Consider the following 26,543-nt stretch of genomic DNA (forward strand, 5'->3'; position numbering starts at 1 on the left):
CAGAGTTTGAGATTCTGTGTTTTAATCCTAGGTTTCTTACTCAAAAGAAGTTTTGGATTGCTAAGAGACTCATAGAAAGCTTCAGAAGAAACCAGTCCTTTCATAAAGGAAGGACTTATTTAAGCTTCATTAAATACCTGCCCCCACCTCAATAAAGAAAAAAAGTGCAGTTGTATAATCAAGCATTACAGAATGCTATTTACCATTTATGCTCATTAAAGCACACCCCCCCCTTTTTTTTTTTCTATTTCTATAAAGTGTAGATGTTACCATTGTGAGCTGCAACTGCTTCACTTCCTTTCTGCTTGTAGCCAAATATTATGTCAATCCATTCATGAAGATGCTCTGATACATACTGACTTTCCAAAGCCTCTTGGCTCTTCTGAAGAAAGTCATCAGGACCTGGTAAGAGAAAGGTTAATTAAAGGAGAAAATATCCCATTCAGTATTGGTATCCACCTGTTCTTCTTTCTTCTTGAAAAAGCAACCGAACAAAAAAAAATCTCAACCCCAACACCCCACACCAAACCTCCAATATGCTGTGAAAATTAAACACAACTATTAATTATGTCGATGTTTTAAATAAAAATAGAATGGGCATTTTTGAGAGAACCACCACCATCCCAGGAATCCAATCTTGAATTAATTCACAATACAAGAAGTTTGACTATTATTACCTGATGCCCAAGGGGGAAGCTCTACGTCTTCAACCATCTTTCCACCCTGCCTTTTTCCCAAGTCCAACTTCAAACTGTTTACTAGAAAACTAGAATCATTTTCATAGAATTCCGGAATCAACTGGAAGAAAAAAAAAAAAAAAAGGAAGTTTTAAGATTAGCTTAGCTTTGATCACTTGAAGTTATCAAAGTTCTTATATCAAGTCCTAAAGTGGGTAGTAATTTTTTCAGGTATTCTTCTCTGTCACTAAATAAGGACTGAAAAATCCTTCCCATTATCCTTCCAACTACTTTCAGGCTCCCTGACTACACACAAGACAATTAGTATGGCATAAATATTTTTAACATGTGAGGTGCGACATAAGAATCCATAATATCTTAAGAGCACCATTAGAAAAATAATTGCATAGCTATCTTCTCATTTTTAAGACATCAGGTAAGAGTCAACACAGAAATCTAGACTAAAACTGAATGATGACAAAATTTTCAGAGGTTAAGTCCACTATTTAAAGACCACCACAGCTAATCAACCTTAAATTCCATTTCCAGTAACTACAGATTTCTTTTTCAAAGTATCACTACATTAAACTCCTTTATCAAAGAAATATTATTTAACAGCACCCACTATTTGCTAGTTAGTGATTCTCAACATATTCTACAAGTTATGGTTTCTGTAAGGCTCAAAAAGCCAAGAAAAAACTTCTCTAGTTTAACCTCTCCAGCTGTACTCTTGTAATACAGCCGAATTCTTATGGGGTTCCAGCAGATGATACATAAAATTGCATCTTTTCAGCCTTAATCCACTCTAAGAATTCACACTTTATTTAATAACATATTCACAATAACACTTCTGTTAAACTAAAAGCCAGAAAGCAGACACAGACAAGCTATTAATAATGGAATTACAGAGAAGGAAGGAATTAAAAACGTTGAAGGATTCATAAAATACAGTCAACTGCCTTAAAAAAAACCACACACAACCAAAAACCACAAACAAAAAACCCAACCAAACACACCCCACTCCCACCTCAAAACTCTCAAATCAACAGAAGACATCAAAGAACAAATAAACTTAGCATAGATACAAAGGAGGACTTGAATTATTTTCCAGCCATTTACCTCTTTGAAATCTGTTGCACCATCCAAACAGTTTTTCCAGGTTTCTGCAAGACTAAATAACACATATCAATCATGTATTTGTTAGCAAAATATTTCTTAGGGCTTTGCAGTCCCTTGATGCATATCTGAAAACAAAACCAACCTAGTTATAGCCAAATGTAAACAAACCTGTTGAACATTCTGTCAGCGTGATCAAACTTCCCATTCTGCAGGCAGAGCATGTATTCTGGAGCTAAGGAGAAAGAAAAAAAAATTAAAAAATCACTAGCTTGCTCCAAACCTTGTCCACTTTGGAGGTAACTGTCTGCTCAGAGAGTATGTAAAAGCTGTCTTACCAACTCTAACAAGATAAAACAAAACATAACCCGGAGATGAATAATGGCTCCCATACATGAACTTAGGCTCTGGCATTTCCTGATAACGTGTCTGCAACATATGAAGAAGAAAGAGAGATCTGTTTAAAGTCAGCATTCCTGCTTTCCTTCAATATTGAACACCCCCCCCTCCCTTTTTTTTTTTGTAAAGACACAGATTAGGACCACCCTCTTTTTTTTCCTAATGATAACTCTAAATTCTAATAACCATGTAGCTTTAATCAGACCAGTGTAATACTACGGCAAAAAAAAAGTTGTTTTATCATCCAGAATTATCAGGTTTTCAGCTTTTTTTTTTTTTTCTCACTCACTTTCACACTTAATTGCAGTGACACAACTTCAAAGAAGGGCAAACAAATACTTTCTTTTTGTCTTTCACATGAAGTTTAACAAGAATGTGGAAGTACATACTGACTTTATTCAACCTGGAAGATTCCCTCTTGTCCAAAGCTCCTACACATTATACCTAAAACCTATCATAATCTAAATGAAATTACATTTACTTCAGTAAGCATGAGGGAGCTGACAGTTTGAGGAAACAGTCAGATCTTAAAAAGAAAAATTTACTATAATTGAAAACATAACATCAATCACATTCTTACCTTCCACAACCTTAGGAAGCTTTATGATTTTGAAATATTTAATCCTTTTTCTCAATATAACGCAGCTGGTTTGGCAATTTTTTTTTTCTAATGCCTCATTAAAACCTAATAAAGATTCCAAAACATTAAACATAGCTCTGTTCTGTAAATAATTTTGGAATAATTAATTTATCATAGGAGATGATGTTTCTATACAAAGTATTGTAACCAAAAAAAATTAGGATCTTGTAAGCCTGTAACTATGTGTTTAACTGCTTATGAAAAGAAAGCCTGCCTACTTTGAGAAATGGAAAAAGTACATGCACTATTATCTGCATGTGGTAATTTCAAGTTGGTGCTCTGGTCTTCATGGATCCAGATTTCCTCTCTTTGAAGTACTCTCCCTCAAATTCAGCATTTTTCTTAAATGGAAGTACTTAAGATTTCTACTACTTTGTCTTGTTTAATTCATACACGTATGAATTTACATTACACATTTAAATCCACTGGTCTTGAAGTTTTATATTTCCATATATGTTTATAGCATCTCTGTGCCTGCCATACAAATGCAGTTACAATAGTTAAATGGATTTGGGGATTTTACTTTAAAAGTGAGGTAAAAACAAATTAAAAGCAGTTACATATGAAACTGTAGGAAGAGAGAGGCAATAGATTCAAATAATTTTAAATTAGTACTGATGAAATAAAGCTGCAAATAAATGCGGTATGTTTATAAGTATGTTTGCTTCTGATAAGGTTAACAGTTAGTTTTAGATATCTACATAATTCTTAAGGCTTGCTTAACAAAGCTTCTTTTATTGCCAATACATACAAGGCCCAAAATGTTCAACACAAAAGCCAAGATTTACATACCAATAGTCTATCCAGCCTTTCCTTATTCAGGGCACCAATTGGTTTACTAAGGTCACGGAATGTTTCAGGCTTTGTCAGATCTAAAAAACAGTTAGACTCCATGAATTCTGCTAGACAGGAATGTAGTCTAATAAATATTTAAAAACAAAAGAAAAAACCCAATAGCAACAGAATAAACAAAAAACAACACAGAACCCCTCCAGTAATTTTCTCTGCTCCCTAACTGGAAAGGAATAAAATCTTACTGTAAATGGCTACTCATCATCTTCCTTCCAAATGGATATAATCTCATCCCTCTTGCTTAAGAGCTAGTAGTTACAGGTACATGAACGAGTAGTTACTTGTGTGAGATTTCCCTGCTCTACCCCTTGTAAAGGGATACAGTCATCAAAAGGACAAACTTCCAACACAAACTGCATCTAGACCCTTAATCAAGGAGCCTATTTAAGCCTTGTTAGCCTCTTCCTTTCAACGGTAAGAATTATAAAAAAACCCACCTGGATTCTATACATTTCAACATATCCAGCTTGATAAATAAAAAGCTATTTTACTGTTTCGTTTGCATTTGTTAGAATCACAGAGAGTCTTTGAATGCTCAGTACCGCTGATTTTTAACACAACCAAGCAGATGCTTGGTATATACTCTATATGTGAAGAGTGAAATATTTAACAGAAAATGGTGAGTTATTTTGTCCACTAAACTCCAGAGGAGGGGTAAGTGCACAAGAAAACATCTGAGATCATTAATGCCAGGTTCATTTTAATGTAACAAACTTTATGCAGTGTAAGATCCCCCTGAGACATCAGGTTGGACATAAGGCACTAACATGTCTTTTTGTATACACATACCTAACACTGAACTAGAATAGTCTGCGATGATCCAGGGAAATACAGGATACTGGGAGAGATCATTGCAGCTTCTATCAGCAAGATTGTTGAGATGAAGGAGATACTGGTAATTTGATAAATGCCCTCGCTGCCATTGTAACATATAACTTTCAGCCGTATGCTCTGTAACATGGTTTTCTAAAATAAAAGAAAACATTAAGTGTTCTGATGTTTGGAGTTCCACCCCTAAATTATACTGTGATTAATATTATGCAAGGTAGTATAAGACAATTAAGGGCATAGTTGTTTAAAAGAACAAATCAGAATTAAGTAGTAACTTCATGTTTCAAGAGCTAGCATCCTTTATACATTTTTTTAATATCTGTTCAAACAGGCCTACATCGCATTCAACCAAAAAAAAAAAAAATCATGCAGAAAGAGTGCTGAAACCAAACATAAAAACAGTGAATGAGAAAGAACTTGAATGTTTATAAAGGTACAGAGAAATATTTGCAGACCATAAACAGCTCTCTTGGCAATCAGGGAACCTCTAAGATTTCTAAGAAGAACCTTTAAGATTTCTAAGGACTAGAAAGAGTCAAGAAAAAAAATTCCTACTGGACAGCTAAGGATGCCCCCACTAACAACAACTTTTGGAAAGAAGTCAGATATGTACGTAAATAGTATTCAGTTTCAGAACCACTGAAACAGAGAGACTAGAGGAAGATAAAACCTGACCACCACTCAAGAAAGTAGGAATTATGCACCTGCAGCTTCTGTCTGAAGCATTAGGCAGTGGCTCAAAAAATTAAAAACTGCACTACTCTCTAATCAATAGCTATAATACAAAGGTATGCTACTGGACAATAAAATGACCTGGGAATATTAATTTCATTCCGTCCCTCCACCTTAAAATGAAATTAAAAAGTTTTCTTTATTATCATAGTCTGTTCTGTGTGTGGCAGGTTTATTGAGAGAAATGGGTGGCAGGGGTAGTTTTGCATGGGGAGAGGGTTTGATTTATTTTTTTTTTAAATTGTTTCTTCAGTTTACAGCACCTCAGCAAGTACCTGAAAGAGCAGAACCGAAGGACTGCAACCATGGCATGATGTCAAGAAACCACCCAATTTTCAAGTAATCACAGTGAAACCCATCCTTGCCCTACAAAGCATGATATGGCACACTTCTGCATGCTTGTTTTACTGCACCTGTGTTACAGGCTGCTCTTCTCCTACTAAAGGTATTTAAATACCTTTTACCACCATTTGCTGCTGATGGCTACAACACAAAGCTAAAGAATTAGGATTTCTGTGGAACATCAAATTATTCAAATATTATCACTACTACCACTATAACTAGAAAGAGAGGAATTCAGATTAGGATATGGCTATTTTAGCTCAGCATAGGCTGGAAAAACATATTCCAACCCTCCCTTCAACTTAGTATCTTAAATTCTACAAGTAAAAAGTGCTAGCACTTTTTCAAAGAGAGAATCTTCTGCTGTCAGAGACAGCTACTGAGGTGCTACAAACACCTTTAGAGAAAGGGCTCATCCTTTTTTATTTCTAATAACAACATCATCATCATCTGCACCTCGAAATTTCACCTCTGAAACTTATCTCGAAAAAAAGTTTGAAGCAGGGTAACGCATGCAGTTATTTCAATAACAGAGAAAATCATGTCAGAATGTGTTTCCATTTCAAAAGGAAAATCAAAAAGCCTAAAACAATTCTTAAAAGCGATCACTCCCCTTTGTGGACTTACCATTTTTCTTTGTGAAGTGGGGAAAATGTCAACTACACTTAGAAAAATTCATTAAAGCAGAACTAGAGTTCTGGTACAATAACAAGATAGTACACAATTTATAAAAACTTTCAATATTGGCAGTAAACATGAGTATCACCATTTCAGTTGTTGTAGCATTACAGAAAAAATATTAACTTTTCCCCCCATGTTCTTCCAGCACACAATCTAGCCTTTTAGAAAGCTTGTGTTCATGATCTGCAAAAAGATATGTATCATTTTCTATGAATTAATGCATACAAGATTCAACAGAAATAAGAACTGTTTCAGAATGGTAATTTTCATCAACCACTGCTAAGACTGAGGAAAGTTCAGGTAATTGTGTGTGCACTGGAAATCCATCCATTACAGGAACTTTCTCAAACGACTTTTACTTGGACTTACGTGGCGGCCAGGTGGATCCCCCCCCAAATCAGTCCATATTCACGATTTAGCTGAGTGGATCTTATTTACCCCTTGCTTTGAAGACAAAGTGTTTTGTGGGGACTTTTTTGTTTGTTGGTTGGTTTCATTTATTTGTTTTGGTGTTGTTTTCTTGGGGAGGATTTTAAATGACAGTGCATATCAAGTTGCAAATCGAGAGAATTAGTTTCACCTCAATAATGCTATCTTAGCTTTCATACTCAGCTCTCCAAACACAAACAGAATATATATGCAACTCTGCAACATGCATTCTGAACTTTGCTTACTTCTATCAAAAATTTTTAAGACTAAGACATATGTATTCTTAATCTTCCCACAAGCCAGAGCAAAACCCAGACAAATTCCCCTCGTGAGGTACTACAGACTACATTAATAAATAAATACTGCAAACCTATGTATGTTGCAATAAGGAAATAGAGCTCATCTCGATCTTGACAGTTGTAGAATTTCAAGTAGATGTCAGAACATAGATCATTTTCTGTACAAAATACTTCAAGTCCCTTAAAAGTTAAAGGGAGGGGAAAAAGTAAATGAGAGCATTTACTGACAAGCTGTAATATTAATGTTTTTTAACAGAATATTCCAGTTACTGATATCTAAAACTCAAGATTCTAAACTGGATAGCAGTTTTACCCACAAAGTCTAACATTTTGATCCTTCTTATTTCCAATCATAAAAGCATTCAGTTTCCACCAAACTGAGCAAATAGATTTACAGCTGTCCATAGATTGGCTCTGTCTAGATTGATTAAGCACAGGTAATACACTTTTTTGTCCTAAGTGAATGGAGTGAGGCAAAAGTTTAAATGCGTTTTGAGACAAAAATTCTGTTCAAGACAGAAATTTCAGTGCAAACACCGAAATCATACAACTGAGGTTTCGCTTTAGCACTCTCATCACCCCTCAGTCATGTACAGTGAGATTCATCACTCTACGTTAATCTCAATCTGAACCAGTGATCAAGCTCCTTCCATGAATCAATCCAGAGAGAAAATACACCATGAGAGAGCAATTCATTCTATCCCAAGATAGGTGTTTGAGATAAATGGAATGAATTGTTCCCTGGAGGCACTCCTTTCTCCCTTCACCTATACTGACTGCTTATGAAAGACGTTTTTCATCCTTGACAGAGTTCACTCTTTCTGTTTTCATCTTTTTGACAACACAGGGAACTAAAACACTTAAAAACCAGAAAGGGTCTTTGAGTGCTGTTCACTACTTAAACAAGAGTTTTTAAAAACATGTAGCTTTTACCTAATGATGCATGCAGTTTCAGCTGGTCATTTTAAGAAACAATATATAGAGCAAAACATTGAAAAAAAATCGTAGAATCTGAGCTTACCAATGGCATTAGCCCATGTCTTCTTTTATAGATACGACGCACATTTTGCAGTGTTATTTGGACTACCGGTTTCTGCGTGGGGTGAGGGAGGGGGAAGAAAAGATGGAGATATTCTAGAAGTTACAAGTTGTACATTAACCTCTCCAGTCAATCTGAAGTTTCTCTTGACCAGAGATACTAACAATGTGAAAACAATATCCATCCATGTCATTTTAGCAGTGGAACAGTGATGCTAAGCAGTTATGTTAAAGAGAGTAAGCTTGTCTTTGCTGTTGGTTCTTGTCTGAGTAGCAAAGCAGTTTAGGAATAAAGAACAGCGTATTATCACCCGAGTCTGTCACCAGTTATAATAATCATGCAAGAGAGGAGCAGAACACAAGAAACTGTATTAAAAATAAGAAAGCCATTGGGCATCTGGGCAAACTGTTTGCCAATGGTTCCACCTAGTGGAAGGAAATTGAATGGCATTTCGTCATCTTCAGCTGTGAAACACTTTCCGTGTCTGGACATAGTTTTAGCACATTAGAGCTATTTTAGCTTTATTTATTTATACTTTTAGCATGTAGCCATTATTTCTGTGACAAAGTTTCAAAGATGTAATCTGTCTGTGACATGCACTCAGATTTCCTCTAGAGAAAGAAATGACTGGTTTAATAGCAAGCCTAGCTAAGATCTTCCTATATAAACTAAATGTATATAAAGCTCTCATTAGGTGTGAATAGCATCACAGAGTAAGATTAAGAAATTTATCTTAAATGAAAGTTACAAAAAGTGCTCTTTAAATTTAATAGAGAATGAGTAAAGGACATTTTGTGCTTTGTCAGTAGAAGGTCAATTTAAGCAAGTTAGCACAGAATAAAGCCTCAGAAGTAGCAATACACTGAATGCAACAGAGCAGCATGGATCACAGGAAAACTAAGGAGGCTTCTGATTATAACTGAAAATAGTCTTCCTGGAAATGTGCTCCATGTGCATTTAAGAATAATACAGAAAATGAAAACTGTCCACTAGAGGGGCAGCGTGCTCACATTGTATGCAAGACCATCTATGAGGCACTTACAGGATATCCATTAAGAGGCTGGAAGTACAAGTTAGCATCAGTAACACACACATGCCCTGGATTAGTCACCAGTGGCGTCACCATTTCTGCTTTACATTCCATATGCAGCGTTTCAGAAATGCTTTGAAATCTACAAGTGAAGAAAAGGAGTAAGTTTACCTCCAGTTCTTACTTAGGTAGAGCTACCCTTAAGTCCTTTAGAAAGGTTTTAGGTCAGCTTATAACCTTAGGACATCAGAACAGGGACTTCACTAAGCCTATTTTAGACATGTTCTTTGTTGAGACATCTACTTTAACTGGCACTCCAGAAAGGGAAGTTGCAAAGTTCTGCACCAGCCTCAGAGCAGTAAGCTAGCTGACTTTTCTATACAGAGCTTTATTTGGCATATACTGATGCCCAATTTGCAACAAATTCAAAGATAAACGGAACAGTCTGGAGAGATTAAAAAAGTAACACATTCATCTTCACAACCCAGAATTTCCCAGTCTCCATTCCAGATGGTTCAGAATACAAAAGATGATAACTCTCTGAATTGGAGAACTTATGCTGTCCCAAACATGCACTTATTAAGTACTGATGCAGTAGATTAACCAACAAGCAACTTTAAAATAACTTCCCAGCAGAAAATGATTAGAAAGATACCTGTTTTTATCAAATGAAGTTCTAGCCAAGCGTGACTGCAATATAGCAGTTATCTAATGTGAAGGGAAAAAAACATTAATATGGTCTATGACTCAAATGCAGTTAGAATTTTATTATTAAACAGTGATATCAGAATGAATCAGATACTTACCATGGCAGCTTGATCTCCCATCTTATCTAGACAAGAAGCCCTGTAAAGCTAAAGAACAATGAGTTTTAAGTGAACTAGCACAAAGATGTCCCACACAGCTCAGAAGTCAATAGAAACTGAGGGGGGCGGCTTTAGCATTCTTGGTGACAGCATACTAAGAGAGCAATTATTGTTTCTTTTTAAAGTAGGACATGTTTGTTCACTGTCACTGTCAAGTTATTACTTTGTCTGTATACTATCACCATGCATAGTAAAAGCTAATATGGGTAACTTTCAACAGCTGTTGGAACTAGATGCTGTGTTCAACTACTACGTTTTAAAAGTAGATACCCAAAGAATTTCAACTTGAAAATAAATATTTAAAGAAAGCTCTCCATTAAATATATAAAAAAAGATGCTGTGGTGAGTTGTGTAGTGATATTAAATAATTGCATACCTGATGCAGTGTTTGCACAACATCTCCTAGTTTCCCAGCAACATCCAGTTGGAACAAGTGTTCTGTTCTACCCTAAAACCAAAAGCACATTTACAACACATAAGTTTAAAATAAAGCTGAGTGAAAAAAACCCCTAAAATCTAAATACTCTAAAACCTGGTCAAAGTATGCTATCAAAGGCTGCAGTATACCTGAAACATTCCAAGGGCTCTGTGGTAAGCTCTTTGTGCAATATTTAGTCCGTTATTTACTACAGTACAACACAACAGCTTTGAAGTGAACAAGTTAATATACTGTAAACATCAGTAAATGCTGAACTATTACCTGCTCTATTTTAATATCAGGTAAACATATGTAAATACAAAATTAGTCAATGACGCATTACATTTAAATGTTTAAACAACTACTGTATCTCTTTTGGACAAAAGAGACCAGCTCATCAAATCTTTAAAGACTAGGCTATAAAAGTTATCATCCTCCTCTACATAAACAGTTTTGAGCTGAATAGATCCTAAACCCAATCACAACCTGTTTTGACTAGTGATTTATAAAAACCTCACTAACACATCACCCAGCATATGTGGAATGTTCATTTTCCCCTACACAGTTCTCCCAGCTTTCTTAAGTGTCTTTTCATAGTACATATGTCTGGGTTTGACTTAAGTATATTAAAAGTATGTGCATGAATCAACTGGTATTAACTCTTAAACATAACTCATAATAAAGGTGGTGGGATCATTTGATGACACCTGAATCTAGTATAAAACTGAATCAACACATTTATGTAGGTTTTGTAATTTCTTGCACTAGACTTTAAAAGGCTATCAGTTAGACTCCATGAAGACATTGATCAGTGGATACAACTGGATTAATTTAAAACTGAAGGAAAGAAGACATAGAAATCTAGATGACCTTCAGTGTAACGTATGTGATCTGAGCTGAACAGACAGCAATCCAAGAGGAAAGCATGCTTCAGGAAGCAAACGGAGCTGGTGTAAGGGGAAACAAGAAATGCAGTGGCAATTTAAATAAAAGCTTTGTAACATTACACCCAGATCACCATTTTCTTTCAACAGGGAAAGCACAAAGCTCAGAAAACCTAGTTAATGGTCTGCAAGGTTTGTTTACAGCCAACAACAGAAAAGCTTTTGAGAGCAATTCTCTATGTAGCTCTCCAGTCAGATGCAAAGACAAAAGCTCAGTATTTTGTAGTTGATCTGAAACAATCAATGCAAGACATGGAAGATAAAATGTACTACCAAATTCCAGCATTTGGTGATGCATCTATTCAAGCAGAAGATACTTAGCAGCAACAGAAAAAATTCTGAAATGATTGAAGACAAACTAGATTTCTTGTTTCAATATGCAGAAACACAGTTGCACTTTTGTGAAGTAAATTGTGATGGTTAACTCTCAGGAATGTTTTAAGAGAAAGAGAACTTAAGAGAAAATAAAGTGAAAAGCCATCTAAATAGCCCTTTTGATTCTTTTTCATAATGTTGGCAATGCGATATTTGTATGATACTTAAAAAAAAACTTGCACATGGAGGCAAAACAGAAAATAGAAGGACTAGAAAACAGGTTCAATACACGAAGAATTACTGGCATAAAGCAAATAAATAAAATTTTGAAAAAAATCCTAGTTTAGAGACAGATCTAATACAACACCAACCCAAACAGTTGAGAGAACAGAGATTATCTCTTGCCCCTTTCCTGTTCATTACAATAACACAAATTTATGGACTTTATCATTCTTGAAATTTATTACTTGAACAAATATGCAGAGAAATATAATTCTGTCTCTTTTAATTCTTGGGCAAATATGGTGTTTAATGGCGTCTTAATCCATCCCACATTCCCAGTGAAAACCCCTTACTTCTATGCCTTGATGCCTCCAGGATCAGAATCAGAGCAGACCTACCCCATATGCAGAGAGCAACCACAAGTTCTGATTTCTGCTATGAGCAGTCTTATCTGCCACATCTTCAAACTGTGAAGCACTTAGCTGGAAAGTATCAATTAGTAATCTCTCATCTCACGTGTGGGCAGAACTGAGGAGGAGCCATTTAGCCAGGATGCAGTGTCCACTGAATACTAGCAGCCAGCTGACAGTTCTGACTGTTGAGCCCACAGAGTTGCACATTGAGGTAAAGTGTCAAGTCTGCAGTATGTACTCCAAGAAATATCACAAGCCCGTTATGGAAGAATTCTGACACTTGTTTTATCAATATGCATAATTACATTTTTAAAAAAGCTTTATTGTCATAATTGTCAAGTGATAATTATCTTACTCTGTCAGAAATGAGAACATAAATCCTTGCAAAACATTTGTTTGCTAAAAAAAGCAAAAAAAAAATATACACTTACTCTTACTGTTTTGTAAGGTGCAGTAATGTTTCTTTCTTTAATGAGAAAAACCTGAAAGAGTAAGAGATGTTACAGTTTCAGTCCTTGAAAAAAAAAAAATTTAAAAATCAAAAGTATTGATAAAGGACAAAGCTAAGAAAGCTGTTTAAGCAAGTGAGACACTGGGTTGTGATAACCTGCTTTAGCTACCCCAGATAAACTGAAGAAAAACAATGACCTTTTAGAGCAGCTGACTGCAAGAGGGTCAAGTGTCCAATTTAGTTCAGAGGCTTACTTATGTACTTTATTAGTGGGGTTTTATTCTAATCACATGACCTTGAAGGAGTTGCAACATTAAAGCCACACAGTGGCAATTCACAACAAACTACTGTGTAAACCTTCTCAAATGAACTCCTTCTTTCCACTGCTGAACATTTCGCTTCCAGTTCCAACCACCATGAATACCAGATTTCCTCTCTCATCTAACAGCATGTTTTTGAGCAGTTTTGTTTCTCTGATGCTACTCTCACATCCAAGAGAATCCTCCCTCCCCAAAACCTGCATGAAAATACTCTCCTTCTTCACAACATTCTCACAACTCCTATAGACAAACCTGACCGCTAGCACACTGGTTTGTAGATATCACCTTACTATTTGATGTCTGAAAGAAGACAAGCCAGAAATAAGTCATGGTTTTGCTCTTTCTAGGGAAGGCTCAAACTTGCTAAATTTCAGGCCTGAGTGTAAGACTCAGGATTGGTTCTGAACTGCACAAAACACACTGGACTACACTACCAACTGTATTCTATTCCATGGCCCAAAAGACTTGACAGATCAAAGGGCCTTTTCCAGTGCATCAGTTTGCTTCCTACAGCTTAGCACCACACCTGTGGTTCTACACTCCCAGGCATTGTGGCAGCAGCCTCAAACCAAGAGGAAATATTAAACCTGCAAGAACAGATGTTGTACCATTCTCCAGCCAGAAGCCTTCTGGCTGGTACATACAGCCTTCCCACTTACCACTGGCTGACAAGAGAGTCAACTTTCAGCACACAATCACTCACAGTACCATCCAGCTAGCAAAACGTGAGTGGTATGCTTAGAAGTTTACAAGCTCAGCATGCCTCTAAGTGCTACATTAAAAAATAATGACAATTAGTGCTTTTCATCTGACATCAGCACATACAGACCTGAATCAGGCCAAAGGAGAATAAGAATCAGACACCTGCTTTACCCTCAGATTGCTCTTCTGCAATATAATGAAACATTTTTCTACACTGAGAGCCCCAAATTACATGGAAAAAGTAGACAATGCAAGCAAAAAATAAAAAAATAATGTAATCAGAGCAAAAACTTCAGCATACTGTTTCATTTCCTATTTTGGAGGATTTTTCCCCGATTTTATCTTGAGAAAAACATACTGAAATAATATCCAATTATTATTCTCATTGCTGTATTTTATAGCCATTAGTTTCTAAGTTGCCTGCCATGTAAAGCAAAACTTCTTATCTAGGTATGCATTAACAGGCTTTTTTGAGCTGAAAAGGCAAATATGTTTAAGATGTTCCAATTATTCACTACCCACAGTTTCCTACAGGGTAGAAATTCTACTTAGAAAAAATATTTATAATTAGATCATGATTTGTCGTAAATACAACTAGTGAGTACTTCACACTCAAAAGTCTTATGACTTTTATACAAAATACCAGTATTTATCATGCCACCCCACTATTTCAGAACATTTCCCCAGAGACAGGAGGATGACTGGCAAGCTACACATGGGCAGGGAGTGGGAGGTGCTAACCATTTTAAGTTAATTCTCCTTTCCTATGAAATGCTTTTATAATAATTTTTCTTAAAAACATATACTAATGATGTATGGTGGAACAATTGCACGGAACAATTAGAAATACCTTTTTTTTTTAAAAAACACTCAATACACAAGAAAAGGGTCAACACAAGAAACCCTGACTACATAAAACTCTTCACAGAAGCAGTTTCAAGATGAAATTAAACATACTGATTACTTTAACACATTCCACAAACTTCTCCAACATACATAATACTAAATGTTTGAGTTTGTTTTTGACTGCAGCAGTACTTAACTGAACAATGCTATCAATTTTAGCTAAATCAAAGCTGCTAAAAACAGATTTTACAAAGATGACAGAATGTTTAAAAGGATATTTCCCACCTCATCTCCGTTCTTTCCTGAAAGGAAAATATGAATTTTTTTTTTTTTTTTTACACAGCTGTGGAACATCTATCAGCTGCAATTCATCAAAGCTTGAAATATTCCCTCAGTTAACATTAAGTATGAACATACCCAAGTTAAATCACAACTCATGATTGAAATTTGAACCCAATGTTTCAGAACAGCTACTGAAAATTATTTGGTGGATGTATAACACAGTCTAATGTTTTCACAAAGTTGAACTGCAAGGATCAAGACAGCTTTGACATTACCACGACACACTGAAGAAAGCAGGAGAAAGCAACATAGCAAGACCAAACCAGAGATGATTAATAACCAGTTTAATTTCAGTCTATTCTCCTTTTTCATTCAACTCTAAAATTGTCCTAAGCTCCATTATAAAATGCACAGTGCAAAAAGTTCACTTTATCAAATTAATGACTTAATGAAGTCATTAACAGTTTGAAATTTCCAGCATCAACAGCTTCACATTAATGCTAAATTTTTGATACTAATTAGTTTTGTTTCCAGTTAATCCCCCACCCTAAGACTCCAGCTTTGAGAAAGACACCGTTAAAGAACATAACCTTGCTAATTTATACATCAAGAATCTGTTATATGCAGGTCTTACCTGATTACACAGAACAGAAATCCCTCCAGATGTATCCCTGAAATGTAAATAAGATACTTAAAGAGATGGGTGTTTCAGCTTTAAAAGGCATTAAATACATATATACAGCGACTCAAATTCACCTACCGTGTGAAAGGGTTATTTGCTTCATTATCTTCTGGGGCTTTTATACTAATGCAGTCTCTCAGTGGTATCTGCAGCAAGTTATAAAAATACATACTCCTTAAAAGATTTTTGAAAAGAATCTTAAGTTACCAATAAATAGTAAGTTTGCACTACTTACCTTGATAATGGGTTGGATATTGTCATCAGGTTCAAAAATTATTGACTTCGAACAGATTTTTAGAGAGCCTCTGAACTTTCTAAAAGGAACAATTAAAAAGAAAGTATGTGTTAGAGATACATGAGACTAGAACTAGGGCTCAGTTTTGGGGCCAATCCTGTTTAACAATTTTATTAAAGATCTGGAGAAGGGGATCGAGTGCACCCTCAGTGAGTTTGCAGATGACAACAAGTTAGGTGGGAGTGTTGATCTGCTCGAGGGTAGGGAGGCTCTGCAGAGAGACCTGGACAGGCTGGAGCCATGGGCTGAGGCCAACTGGAGGAGTTTCAATAAGGCCAAATACCAGGAACTGCTCTTGGGCCACAACAACCCCCAGCAGCGCTACAGGCTTGGGGAGGAGTGGCTGAAGACCTGCCAGTCAGAGAGGGACCTGGGGGTGCTGATTGACAGCTGGCTGAACAGGAGCCAGCAGTGTGCCCAGGTGGCCAAGAAGGCCAATGGCATCCTGGCTTGTGTCAGCAATAGCGTGGCCAGCAGGGACAGGGAAGGGATCTGACCCCTGGACTCGGCACTGGTGAGGCCGCCCCTCGATTCCTGTGTTCAGTTTTGGGCCCCTCACTACAAAAAGGACATTGAATGACTCGAGCGTGTCCAGAGAAGGGCAACGGAGCTGGTGCAGGGTCTGGAGCACAGGTCATACGGGGAGCGGCTGAGGGAACTGGGGGTGTTTAGTCTGGAGAAGAGGAGGCTGAGGGGAGACCTCATCACCCTCTACAGCTACCTGAGAGGAGGGTGCAGAGAGCTGGGGATGAGTCTCTTTAACCAAGTAACAAGCAATACGACCAGAAGGAATGGCCTCAAGTTGACCAGGAAAGTTTTAGACTGGGTATTAGGAAGCATTTCTTTACAGAACAGGTTGTTAGGCGTTGGAATGGGCTTCCCAGGGAGGTGGTGGAGTCCCCATCCCTGGAAGGCATTCAAGAGTAGGGTCGATTTGGAGCTTAAGGATATGCTGTAGGTGGGAACTGTGCTAGGAGACTGATTGGACTAGATAATGTCCAGGGTCCTTTCCAACCTAGATGATTCTATGATTCCAGTAAATGAATATATTTAAGAGTTTTGTACCTTTCATCTCTGCAACCTTTATTTATAATATGATTGGCTGTGTGCTGTTCAAAGTAATATTCTTCCAGGTTAAGAAGAAGCAGTGAAAACCTACAAATAAATAAAAATTTTTTATTTGAAAAGACCATAACAGTATTCTTAATAAAATATATCAAGTGTTTGAGAAGTCTTCACCGATTTTTGTGCTGTGCTCCACACCCCATGAATGAATTCACTTAAAGAAGAAAGTCGTATGGAAAATGTGTGTACACATGAAGATTGATTGATGATCTTCCAACATATATAAGGTTAGATATTTTGATTCTGTTCATGTGTCTCAGGTGGGACTATCCTAACACAAGCTTTCCCCCCAGTAAACACTAGTTCAGCCCTGATCAGTGTATGCCAGTCAAAATACACGACACAAAAGGAGGGGCAGGAACTAATCTCTAGGAATGGATGATACTGGATCTTTCTGAAGCAAAGTCAAATTATATTGGTCTAAACTGTTAAGTGAAAACATGGCCACAGTTTTTAAAACACAGCTGAGCGACTTGATGGATACCCTGTGAGGAAGCATTACCTTCCTCTCCAACCACATTTCTGCATTTCCTGTGCATCAGTGCCTGTTCAAACCCACAGGAAGCCTGCTTATGGACTAATCCAGTAGACAAACAAACCTCAGTAACAACAACAAAAAAAATAAAGTCTTCTAAAGTATTTAATTGCAGGATCATAGTACTGCCAGTGCTGGTATGAGGTAAATGTAAATAGGCTAGATTAGACAGAACATGAAACTGGGTTCTCTAATGACTCAAACTGCTGCAAGTGACTAAAACTCACCAACTTTACTAACAGGGTGAACACACGGTTACCTATACATTTCAGCTGTGGGGAATGGCACAGCAGGAGGAGGCAGAAACATCTTGTATCACTTCAGTTGGAAGTACAACAGCTTGTTTATTTGCAGCGTGGGTATGATCTGCAGAAGTACTTAGTATTTATTCACATCCACACTTTGAGCTTTTTGTACTGTGTTCCTGATGTGCTTCACAAGAAATGCCTGTGACAATGCTAATAAACGCCAAGTGTTCCCAGAGCAGTATTCAAATAGCAGTAAACATGTCGAGAGTTCACAAAATGAACTGACTGTACTGAATAGCCTGCTCGTTAAGAAAGCATATTTCACAGTAGAAAAAACAGCATTATTGGAAAATACATCTTGTTCATGTAAGATTTGTGTTGCGCCTGTTATATTAAACAGAACATAACAATAAAGGTTTACTGTAACTACAAGTAACAGTGGGTCTATATACTCAAAACTGCTTGTGTCCAAGACACTTTGTCCTAATGCATTATCTTTACCTCTCCTCTTTTGAAAACATTTATTTTATGATGCCATTAAGAAACACCTGATGTTAAAATGTTAGAAAACATATGTTAGAACAGTATACACCATACAAAACTCCCTAAGAAAATTCAACACAAGTCTCAAAACAATCTCTTCACCCTCTATCCCAGTTGCTGTTGTAATGTTCTTAAATATCTCTAGTTTCCAGTGGGGTTTTAGGACTTTGCCTTCACATATCCATTCTCAGAAGACATAACTTCAGTTGCCTTCCATTTCTCATAGACGTCTGTTCTCCAAACTTACTGCCACCTAAGAAAACATGTCCTACCAAAAGGTGTAAACTGAATCTCCAAGTTTGAGGCCTTGGTGCCTTTGAAGGAGCCAAATCATTCTTTTCATATTTATTTTGATCACTCACCTTCTGGAAGCTAAAATAGAAGGTCTAGCCCAGCATTTTGAAGAAAAAAAAACAGAATATTTTTTAAAGAACATTTCTGAAGAAAAAATTTGAAGAGAATTTTTGAAGAAAAAACTAAGAACAGTCTACCAGCTAGGAGGGAAGAGGAGTATGAAATCAAAGCAGCTTCCACAGTTACCATTAAATTTCATATTTCAACACATCATCCCTTTGAAATCATCTGGGACAAACTTAAAATACCTGGGATTTTGCAAATTCAGATCGAGCAAGTGAATCACATTTTGATTAAAAGCTTTTTAATAAAGCTGTGTTAGGATAGATAAAAAAATTCATCATCAGAATGTTTTTATTTCTAGTATATATAAGCATACACACTGAACTTATTATCCACAAGCCAAAATATTTAAATAAAGAGTTAAGAACAGAGGTAATACCCAGATTTGTTTGAAAAAAAAATCTTCTCTCTCATCAGGGGGCAGATACTATCGACATAGGGAACAATGATCTTCACAGCAATTATGTTCACGGTCCCACAATTTTTCTTCCAAGACAATCAGTAATGCCTGTTTGATAGAATTAAATATCTGAAGTTCTTAATTCTTGGGCTCTTTCTTTTGTCTGCACCTATTCTTTTGACCAAACTCCCCACATCTTTATACTCTTTCCAAATTCACTTGTTGGCAGCACTGGTAATTATTAGACTGTCCTTTTAAGTTTTTGCTAAATGCAGGAATCTTTCCTATATTCAAGATAAACCATGTTTTTACATCAAAATATTGGCTCTGTTATTCATAGTATCATGCTTACGTAAGCCAAAATACATAAACCAAGATAATTCTCTTTCAAGTTTTTGAGGATAACTATCCCCTAGAAACTGTTGTTTATACTGCATTTATACTCAACACCTTATGCATCAATTCACCTTCCCAAAATCAGAAGCTGTGTGCTACTGGGAAGGATTTGAGGTACACTTTCCCTGGTATCATCCTCACTCCTAATGAATCAGATCATAGAACTATAGAATGGTTTGGGTTAGAAGGGACCTTAAGATCATCTAGCTCCAAACCCCCTGCATGGGCAGGAAACCTTTCACTAGACCAGGTTGCTCATGATTTCATGAAAAAAATAACACACAAGTTATGCACAACTCAAGAATAACTCTTTGTATAAGCTAAATAGGTACTGTGGGAAATTGTATGTTTTTTTCTTTTTGAAGACAGTATTTACTAGCAGCATCCAGTCTACCCTTTTTCTATCAGTCTCTCCGTGTCTCTTCCACATGACTACTCGCTACCCAGTTTTACAGAGACAGCATCGCTGTAGAGCTCCGTGCTGGAGACCAGCGACCTCCTGTGCTGTAACCTCATGCCACTTTCCATTCACAGCTTCGCTGTCTTGAAAAAGGGTTGTATTGCTGGCAGCTGTTAAAGTATTTTTCTCCAAACACTGTATGTCATATAGGCTAAGTGCATTTTCCACATTTTATCTTTGCCCCCACACTCTCCACAAAGTCTTCCAGGTGGCCCTGCAGTCTCTTCTAAGTAATTCTGTATTTGTCTCCTACTTGCAAGTCTATTTCTTCTATTTTCCATTTCCTCTATTTTCAGGCTGCTATGAGTCAATTCTGCAGGGAGACAGAGCCAGACATCACATCTCCACAAATACCAGTTGCTACTCTTCTCAACCCAACAAACAATAGTAGGAAGAGAATGCATGATACCCTGTATAAGAAACTGATTCAATCTGTACAGCTGAGAACTGTATTTTGGTCTTCAGCCACTGAGCAGCTGTACTGTTCCCTGTGCTGAGTAATTAACAGCACATGCTGTAAGCCTATGACTTACCACACCGCCCTGGAAGAACAGCCTGGATCATAAAACCCATGTCAAGTCAAGTAAGACTAAGCAAGTCTGTCCCCAGCCTATCCTCCCTTGCCTTCAAGTCTGACCCCAAGACATTAAAAAAACCTCAGCAACTAGGCAAACTGGTCTTCCAGTGAGGAGGACTGCATAACTTCAATAATGCAATTGGTTACCTCCCAAAAAATAAAGGAACCTATCAAAAATTATAATTTTTCTCTCCAAAAGCAAACCATAAGTATTAACTAGGAAAGGTATAAAAATACCAGCATATCTAAAACAAAAAAGTTGGGGGTTCCTTTGTCCTTTTAAATTATCAGCAAGAACTAGTAACTGAAAAAAACAGTTCTGGTTCTAACACAAACAGTTGTGGTTTTTAATAAAAAAAGCAAAGGGATCTTCTGCATGTGCCTGCTGCTCTCAAACTTTGCACTCTTTAATACTATGATAATCAAATATCAGAAACTATTCTGTTTCAGGCAAACAAAAAAGGACCAAGTTTAAGATATTCTTCTTAGTATCAGGAAGTGGTTCATTTTAACACATTTTCAAAGTGTACAACGCGATTGTTACTTGAAACTTCCCAAGTATAAACAATTTAATAAGCATTTACTAAAAATCAACTTAGAGAAGGGTAATCCTAGATCTTCTCTTGGAAAGTGACTCAAACATCTATTAACACAAAATCCTTTTAAATCAAGCAATAAAACTCACATCTTGAAGTGTATTATGGGCTATTTTTATGCTGGCTTCCTAATGAAAAAACATTTACCAGGTTTATGTTCACAAAGTTTGTGGTCACCATAATATTTAATAGCTCACAACAGACTGACAAAGTTGTTAAAGGACAGTCATATCTTCAGGGATCATTTATAATTTTCTCTTGTATTGAACTTAACATACTAGAGTATTTAAAAAAAAAAAAAAAAAGCATTACTTTGAAAATGACAAAGAGACAAGATGTTCAAAGAAAGCTCAAACTCCATGAAAGTACCTGTTAGGGGTGAGAGTTAAAAGATATTCAATGCATAATACCATAGCTTCTTAACACTCTGGTCTTTATCCTCAAAGTCTCACCACTAGCAAACAGGCTTTCAGAAAACTTCTCAGAAGATGATACATTCTTATTACATATGATAATTTGAAAACTGGATTTAAGGAAAAAATAAGCTTTAGCAGCTTCACTGGTCTAACCTAGCCCACTAACTTGTAATGCAACTACTTACAGTTGTGGAGACCATCCACTTCTTCCTTAAAAGGCTGTCAAGTTAGCAGCTAGATCAGAATACAAGCTTCCATTCAGAGCTGTGGAGTTTCCCCAGGACAGCTTTGCACAGATTTAGTAACCTGAATCAGGTCCATGGAAGGGAACATGACATACCAGAGATGGTGCAATATGAAGGGGTCAGGGACAAGAACAAGGTGGACAGGAAGGAGACCGTACCCTTTGGAAGGCAGCAAGCCTGTGAAGCAGTTCCGCCATCAGAGATGCTGAGAAAGAGGCAGCTTCACTTTCCCGGATGAAATACATGGGTAGACACCACTCTTACCAGAGCAAACCTTTGACCATTAGAGTGGGTGGAAGGGCACTTAAGATGTTATATCCCTGGTTTAATTCAGACCCTGTATTAGAAATCAACAGCAGAAGCAGATGGGGAGGGGGTGGGTAGAAGAACATTCTAGTTCAGGGAACATCTTCTATTATAACAACTCACATAGCTGGAAAAAAAACCCAGCCAACTTTAAAGAACATAAGGAGCTTCCCAGATCTGAAATGGAAGGAAAACTGTTCAGTTACAGTTGTGTGTGTCTGTCTGGGGGTGTATGTTGAGGGGGCAGGAGGGGAAGCACTAAATAATCAGTGTAATGTAGTCACACACACCTCCACACACCCCCAGACCATCCAGATAACTTTAATGAATGTTCTAACAGCTTTTGAGTGGAACATCTTCAACTCCCACACAGTATCAGAGGTATACAGAACCTGGTGGAGGAAAGGGTTAATCTTTTAATAGTGTATGAGCTGTTTGAGCTTAAAAGTTAAGCACCTACACTTAAGGGGAGAGGTAAATTAAAGCATGCTAATATAATTTTGCTTGAAGACTTATTTGAAATTCCTGTCTTTGTATGGTCCCAGAAAAATTATATTGAGAAAATCTAAAAAATTAATGTGGAAGTGATGTGGAAGGTATTTTCTTGTGAATGGAATGAGTAGTGGTTTGAGAGGCAGCTGGGGGCAGGGAGGAGGCAGGGGGAAAGGCAAGCACCTTGACAAGAAAAGCAGAACTTAGCCTACAGCAGTAGGAAGGGTGATACAGGTAAATGAACAAAGCAATGAAGAACTCTGGTTTCTCTCTTCTAAATACAAAGTTGAAAGCGACTTGTTTATTTTTGCCTTTTTTAAAAAGCTTCCATATAATTGCTACTCAGAAAATGGCTGAGGAATATGAGTCAGGAACACACCCAAGATGCATAGGAAAACTAGGCATGACACTAAGTACCATGGAAACACTTGGAAAACTTCAGCTCATATGATGTCATCAACTACCTATATACAAGGCTTGGGAACCCAAATGGCACCCAAACATTCCAAGCATTGTTCAGAGTATGCAGTGAAGAAGCAAATCACACTTTACATACTATAACCTGGTGCTTATAAATCCTGGCAAGATGCTATAAAATATTATCCAAATAAAGAGTATGTTGTATCAGGATTAGTCTGCTTGAGACTTTTAAAACATGCTTGATGTTTTAAAACACTTCAGTTTGAAAAGATCTCATCTGAGATCCAACAACACAGAGGGGAAAAAAATAAAATTCCCATCAAACACACAATTTATTTTATGTACCAATGTCACCTATCAACTGAAGCAGTGGACTTGTCCAAACAGGACACAGGAATGAATGCAAAACAACCAGTGTCTTGGCAAAATCCTGTTTATACCACCCAGAGAAGGCACCCCATTGATCCTGCTTCAAATTCTAAATCTGTAATTGAATTCTTAACATTTCCATCCCTTCATCAGGAAAGCACATGATGGAAATATACTTGGACATGAGGGTTTCAAGTGGCTGATGCGACACACCATGCACAATCACTTGACCTGATACTGGAAGTACAATCCTTATAACAGAATGACATTGCCAGGGATGAAAATGCAGGCTAGCCCAAATCAGCAGTAGCCCAGAGCTATGTAAAACAAATTCTAAAATTAAACCTCCTCCTAATGAGAGCAAAGTATCTATAGGCCAGCTGTAGGACTAATTTGCTGATGTTTGATTAAAAACCTTTACTATGTAAAGTTTGTCCCAAGAGAGTAAGATAAGGTTACAGATTTAAAAAAACCAAAAATATATACACAAATGCCCAAGCAACTGTCATGCAAAAATATCCATCCACAGGTCCTACATGATGCCAGTGGGTTGTTTCATGTGACCGATGTTCCCAGCAGAAGAGATGCAGCCCTTGAACAGGAAGCTAAGCAGCGTCCAAGACAAATCAGCAGAACTGAGTTAAGAGCCTCTCTATCAAGCATTAGACTTGGCCCTCTTTGGGCACATCACCAACAGAACCAAAAACTCGATTTGTAGAGAGCAACAACCTGAGCCAAACACTAAACCATTTAATTTTAAGTTTTGCAACTAAAATTGTTTGTAAAAAAGGATTCCTACTCATGAATGCCAAATTATGTAAGCATGCACACACTAATTAAAGAGGGACGTATCTCATCTTTTTTTAGTCTGAACACCTGGGCAAAGTGAAAATAGATGTCTATCAATACAGAAGAATTTGAAGGGAAAATTCCTGCCAGAATGAACCCTGCTCAGTAAGGATATGGATTTGTTTAATCACATGTAAAGTAAAACCTGCTGCTTGTTCTCAGAATGCACACACAGGACATTTCAGTATTTTCTTGTTTTCTTCTAGGAAACTGCATACAGCCAGAAAAACAGGTTTATATAACCAGAAATTAAAGCAGTCCAACTAATTAGTTAAGTGATCTGAAGAAAAAAAATAGTATGTCCTTTTAAAACTGATCAGATCTTCCTTCTCTCCCTAAAGCAACAGCATGAGAAGATTAACTTTTTACCTATGAAGTGTCAGAGTAGTCTTAACCAGAACTTTCATAGCTTATGTTTTTTTAGGAAGCAAAAAAAAAAAAAAAAAAAAAAAAAAAAAAAAAAAAAAAATTCCAACAAAAATCCCAAAAAGCAACAACCCAAACAAAAACAAACTACACACCAAATGCACTTGCCACAAAGTTGCAGAGACCAGTTCATCTCACTAGAAAATAACTGCATCAAAATGACATAAATCAAGAGAAGCTTTGAAGCATAAGTAGGTATCTCTGTTAACAATTGCCCAGCAAGAAGGTGAAAAGAAAAACTTTCAGAGGCTATTCCTTCAATTAAGTGATATAAAGAGGTGGTGGTTTTTTTGAACTGTTTTAAGGCAGGACTATAAAGAAAACAGGAGACAGAATTTGGTATTTCTCATCTGATATTTCAGAGTGCAAAACCTTTTAAATCACTAAAATATTTTTAAGATTTCCTAATTTAAAAAAGCATAAGAGAGGAAGGGGGTAAGACTTGATATAGCGTACAAAGTATCTACAAATTTACTTCTGTTTCACACAATTATCAATTGTTAGGCAAGGGGAAGAAACAGAGAAAAGAGTTTACAGATATTTAAATAATAAAAGCTACCAGTGCAAATTAGAACGACTCATCTTTCATGAAGTGCTCAAATTACAAACTCAAATAATAACATTCTAAAATGCTTCCAAATACGAGCAAAGAAATATATTTCTCATTAGAGACTTTCAATAAGTGCAGAACAGTAATGCTGACAGACATTGACATGTTGGTTTTGTTTTTAAGAGATTTAGATCTCCCTTGGGTTCTTCGGGATGAGTCTGATGAGTTTCGGCCTTTTTCTCAGCTTCTCAAAAAAAGGGAGACTATTTACAATAAATACTTAACAGAGCTAATATAGTCATTCTTCTAGGTTTTCCTACACTTAAGATGTTTACTGCGCCTTCTCCTTTCCTTCTGCACAGGACGTTTATCCATTCTCCCTACAGCCCCTCACACACAACTGAAACCACAGCAGCCCCCAAAAGCGACAAGGAGAAGACATACAAGATAAAACGTGATCGAGAATATGTCTGTACTTCAAAAACACCTCAAAAGCCGTAGTGGCTCTCCAGGCTGAATAGCTATGAATCAGAATTTATATGGACAAAGTGAGCCAAGCTCTTTGTCATGGGGTTTTCTCACCAACAATAAACCGTGCTGCGTAACCAGCAGCATCAGGAATTTGCACAGGACTCGTCTGATGTCCGGCCCCCGCGCCTGCTGGCCCCTTGGTTGTTGCAGAGGGAGGCAAAGGGGGAACCCTACTTCCCCCCAGAGGAGAAAACCTTGTCCTTCCCCTGTATGACCCGCACTGACGGTAATATTATTCTCACCTTATAGAGATTTCCTACATGGCAATATTAAGATTGAAAAGGGGTTTGAAACTTGGTGACAAGTCAGATGCAGATAAAACACACAAAAGAAAGCAGGACACTAGCTGAAAATAAGAGAGTAAATTCAGGAAATACTCAAGCATGTGTAATAAGCCTTTCTTGTACATTCAGTTAGCCACAGGAACACAAAATAGAGATTACAGTCGGAAAGCAGGAACGGGCTAATTGAATTTAACACTTTAAAGAACCATCACAGAGTCTGTAATTAAAGGCCTGGCAATACACTGATTATAATGTTCAGGATTAAAAATAATAAACTGCATCTATAGTGAAGCAGAGCTGCAACTCCGTGCCACTACTGAGAACAAACAAATAAATAAAAATCTACACATGCTATTTCCAGGCAGTATGCACAAGGCGAGCTGCATTCATATTTTCCCAGCCTCGTCAGCCTTAACTCTCGGCAATCATTAGCCATCTGAGTAAAACAGTAGTACCACCGAAGGCGAAGCCCAGCACAGCATCTAGCCTCCGATGCCGGCGCTCCCGCCGCCGGGGCCGGCTGCCTCCCTGGAGG

The 26,543-nt window shown here is 37.1% G+C and overlaps 1 protein-coding gene across 2 annotated transcripts in view; it reads right to left on the reverse strand.

The window, feature by feature from the left end:
• Nucleotides 1–21,812, reverse strand: part of NSMAF (neutral sphingomyelinase activation associated factor) — a 33,506-nt gene extending 11,694 nt beyond the window's left edge. The window contains exons 1-19 of one of the 2 annotated variants that reach the window (XM_026842301.1): nt 21,722–21,812; nt 16,889–16,978; nt 15,764–15,842; nt 15,607–15,674; nt 15,481–15,517; nt 12,677–12,727; nt 10,310–10,381; nt 9,874–9,921; nt 9,723–9,775; nt 9,080–9,209; nt 8,020–8,091; nt 7,070–7,178; nt 4,474–4,650; nt 3,625–3,704; nt 2,132–2,222; nt 1,965–2,028; nt 1,797–1,848; nt 678–798; nt 271–402 (exon numbers count right to left, since the gene is read on the reverse strand). In XM_026842301.1, coding sequence (XP_026698102.1) covers nt 271–402; nt 678–798; nt 1,797–1,848; nt 1,965–2,028; nt 2,132–2,222; nt 3,625–3,704; nt 4,474–4,650; nt 7,070–7,178; nt 8,020–8,091; nt 9,080–9,209; nt 9,723–9,775; nt 9,874–9,894 — 1,102 coding nt within the window. In that variant the 5' untranslated portion in view covers nt 9,895–9,921; nt 10,310–10,381; nt 12,677–12,727; ... (3 more) ...; nt 16,889–16,978; nt 21,722–21,812. Of the gene's footprint in view, nt 1–270; nt 403–677; nt 799–1,796; nt 1,849–1,964; nt 2,029–2,131; nt 2,223–3,624; nt 3,705–4,473; nt 4,651–7,069; nt 7,179–8,019; nt 8,092–9,079; nt 9,210–9,722; nt 9,776–9,873; nt 9,922–10,309; nt 10,382–12,676; nt 12,728–15,480; nt 15,518–15,606; nt 15,675–15,763; nt 15,843–16,888; nt 16,979–21,489; nt 21,577–21,721 lie in introns of those variants that run through there. The other variant, XM_026842299.1, reaches the window with a different exon arrangement.
• Nucleotides 21,813–26,543: the final 4,731 nt, after the last annotated feature.

Source organism: Athene cunicularia (assembly GCF_003259725.1).
Source record: "Athene cunicularia isolate RWA chromosome 2 unlocalized genomic scaffold, athCun1 chr2_part1, whole genome shotgun sequence".
Classification (NCBI taxonomy): domain Eukaryota; kingdom Metazoa; phylum Chordata; class Aves; order Strigiformes; family Strigidae; genus Athene; species Athene cunicularia.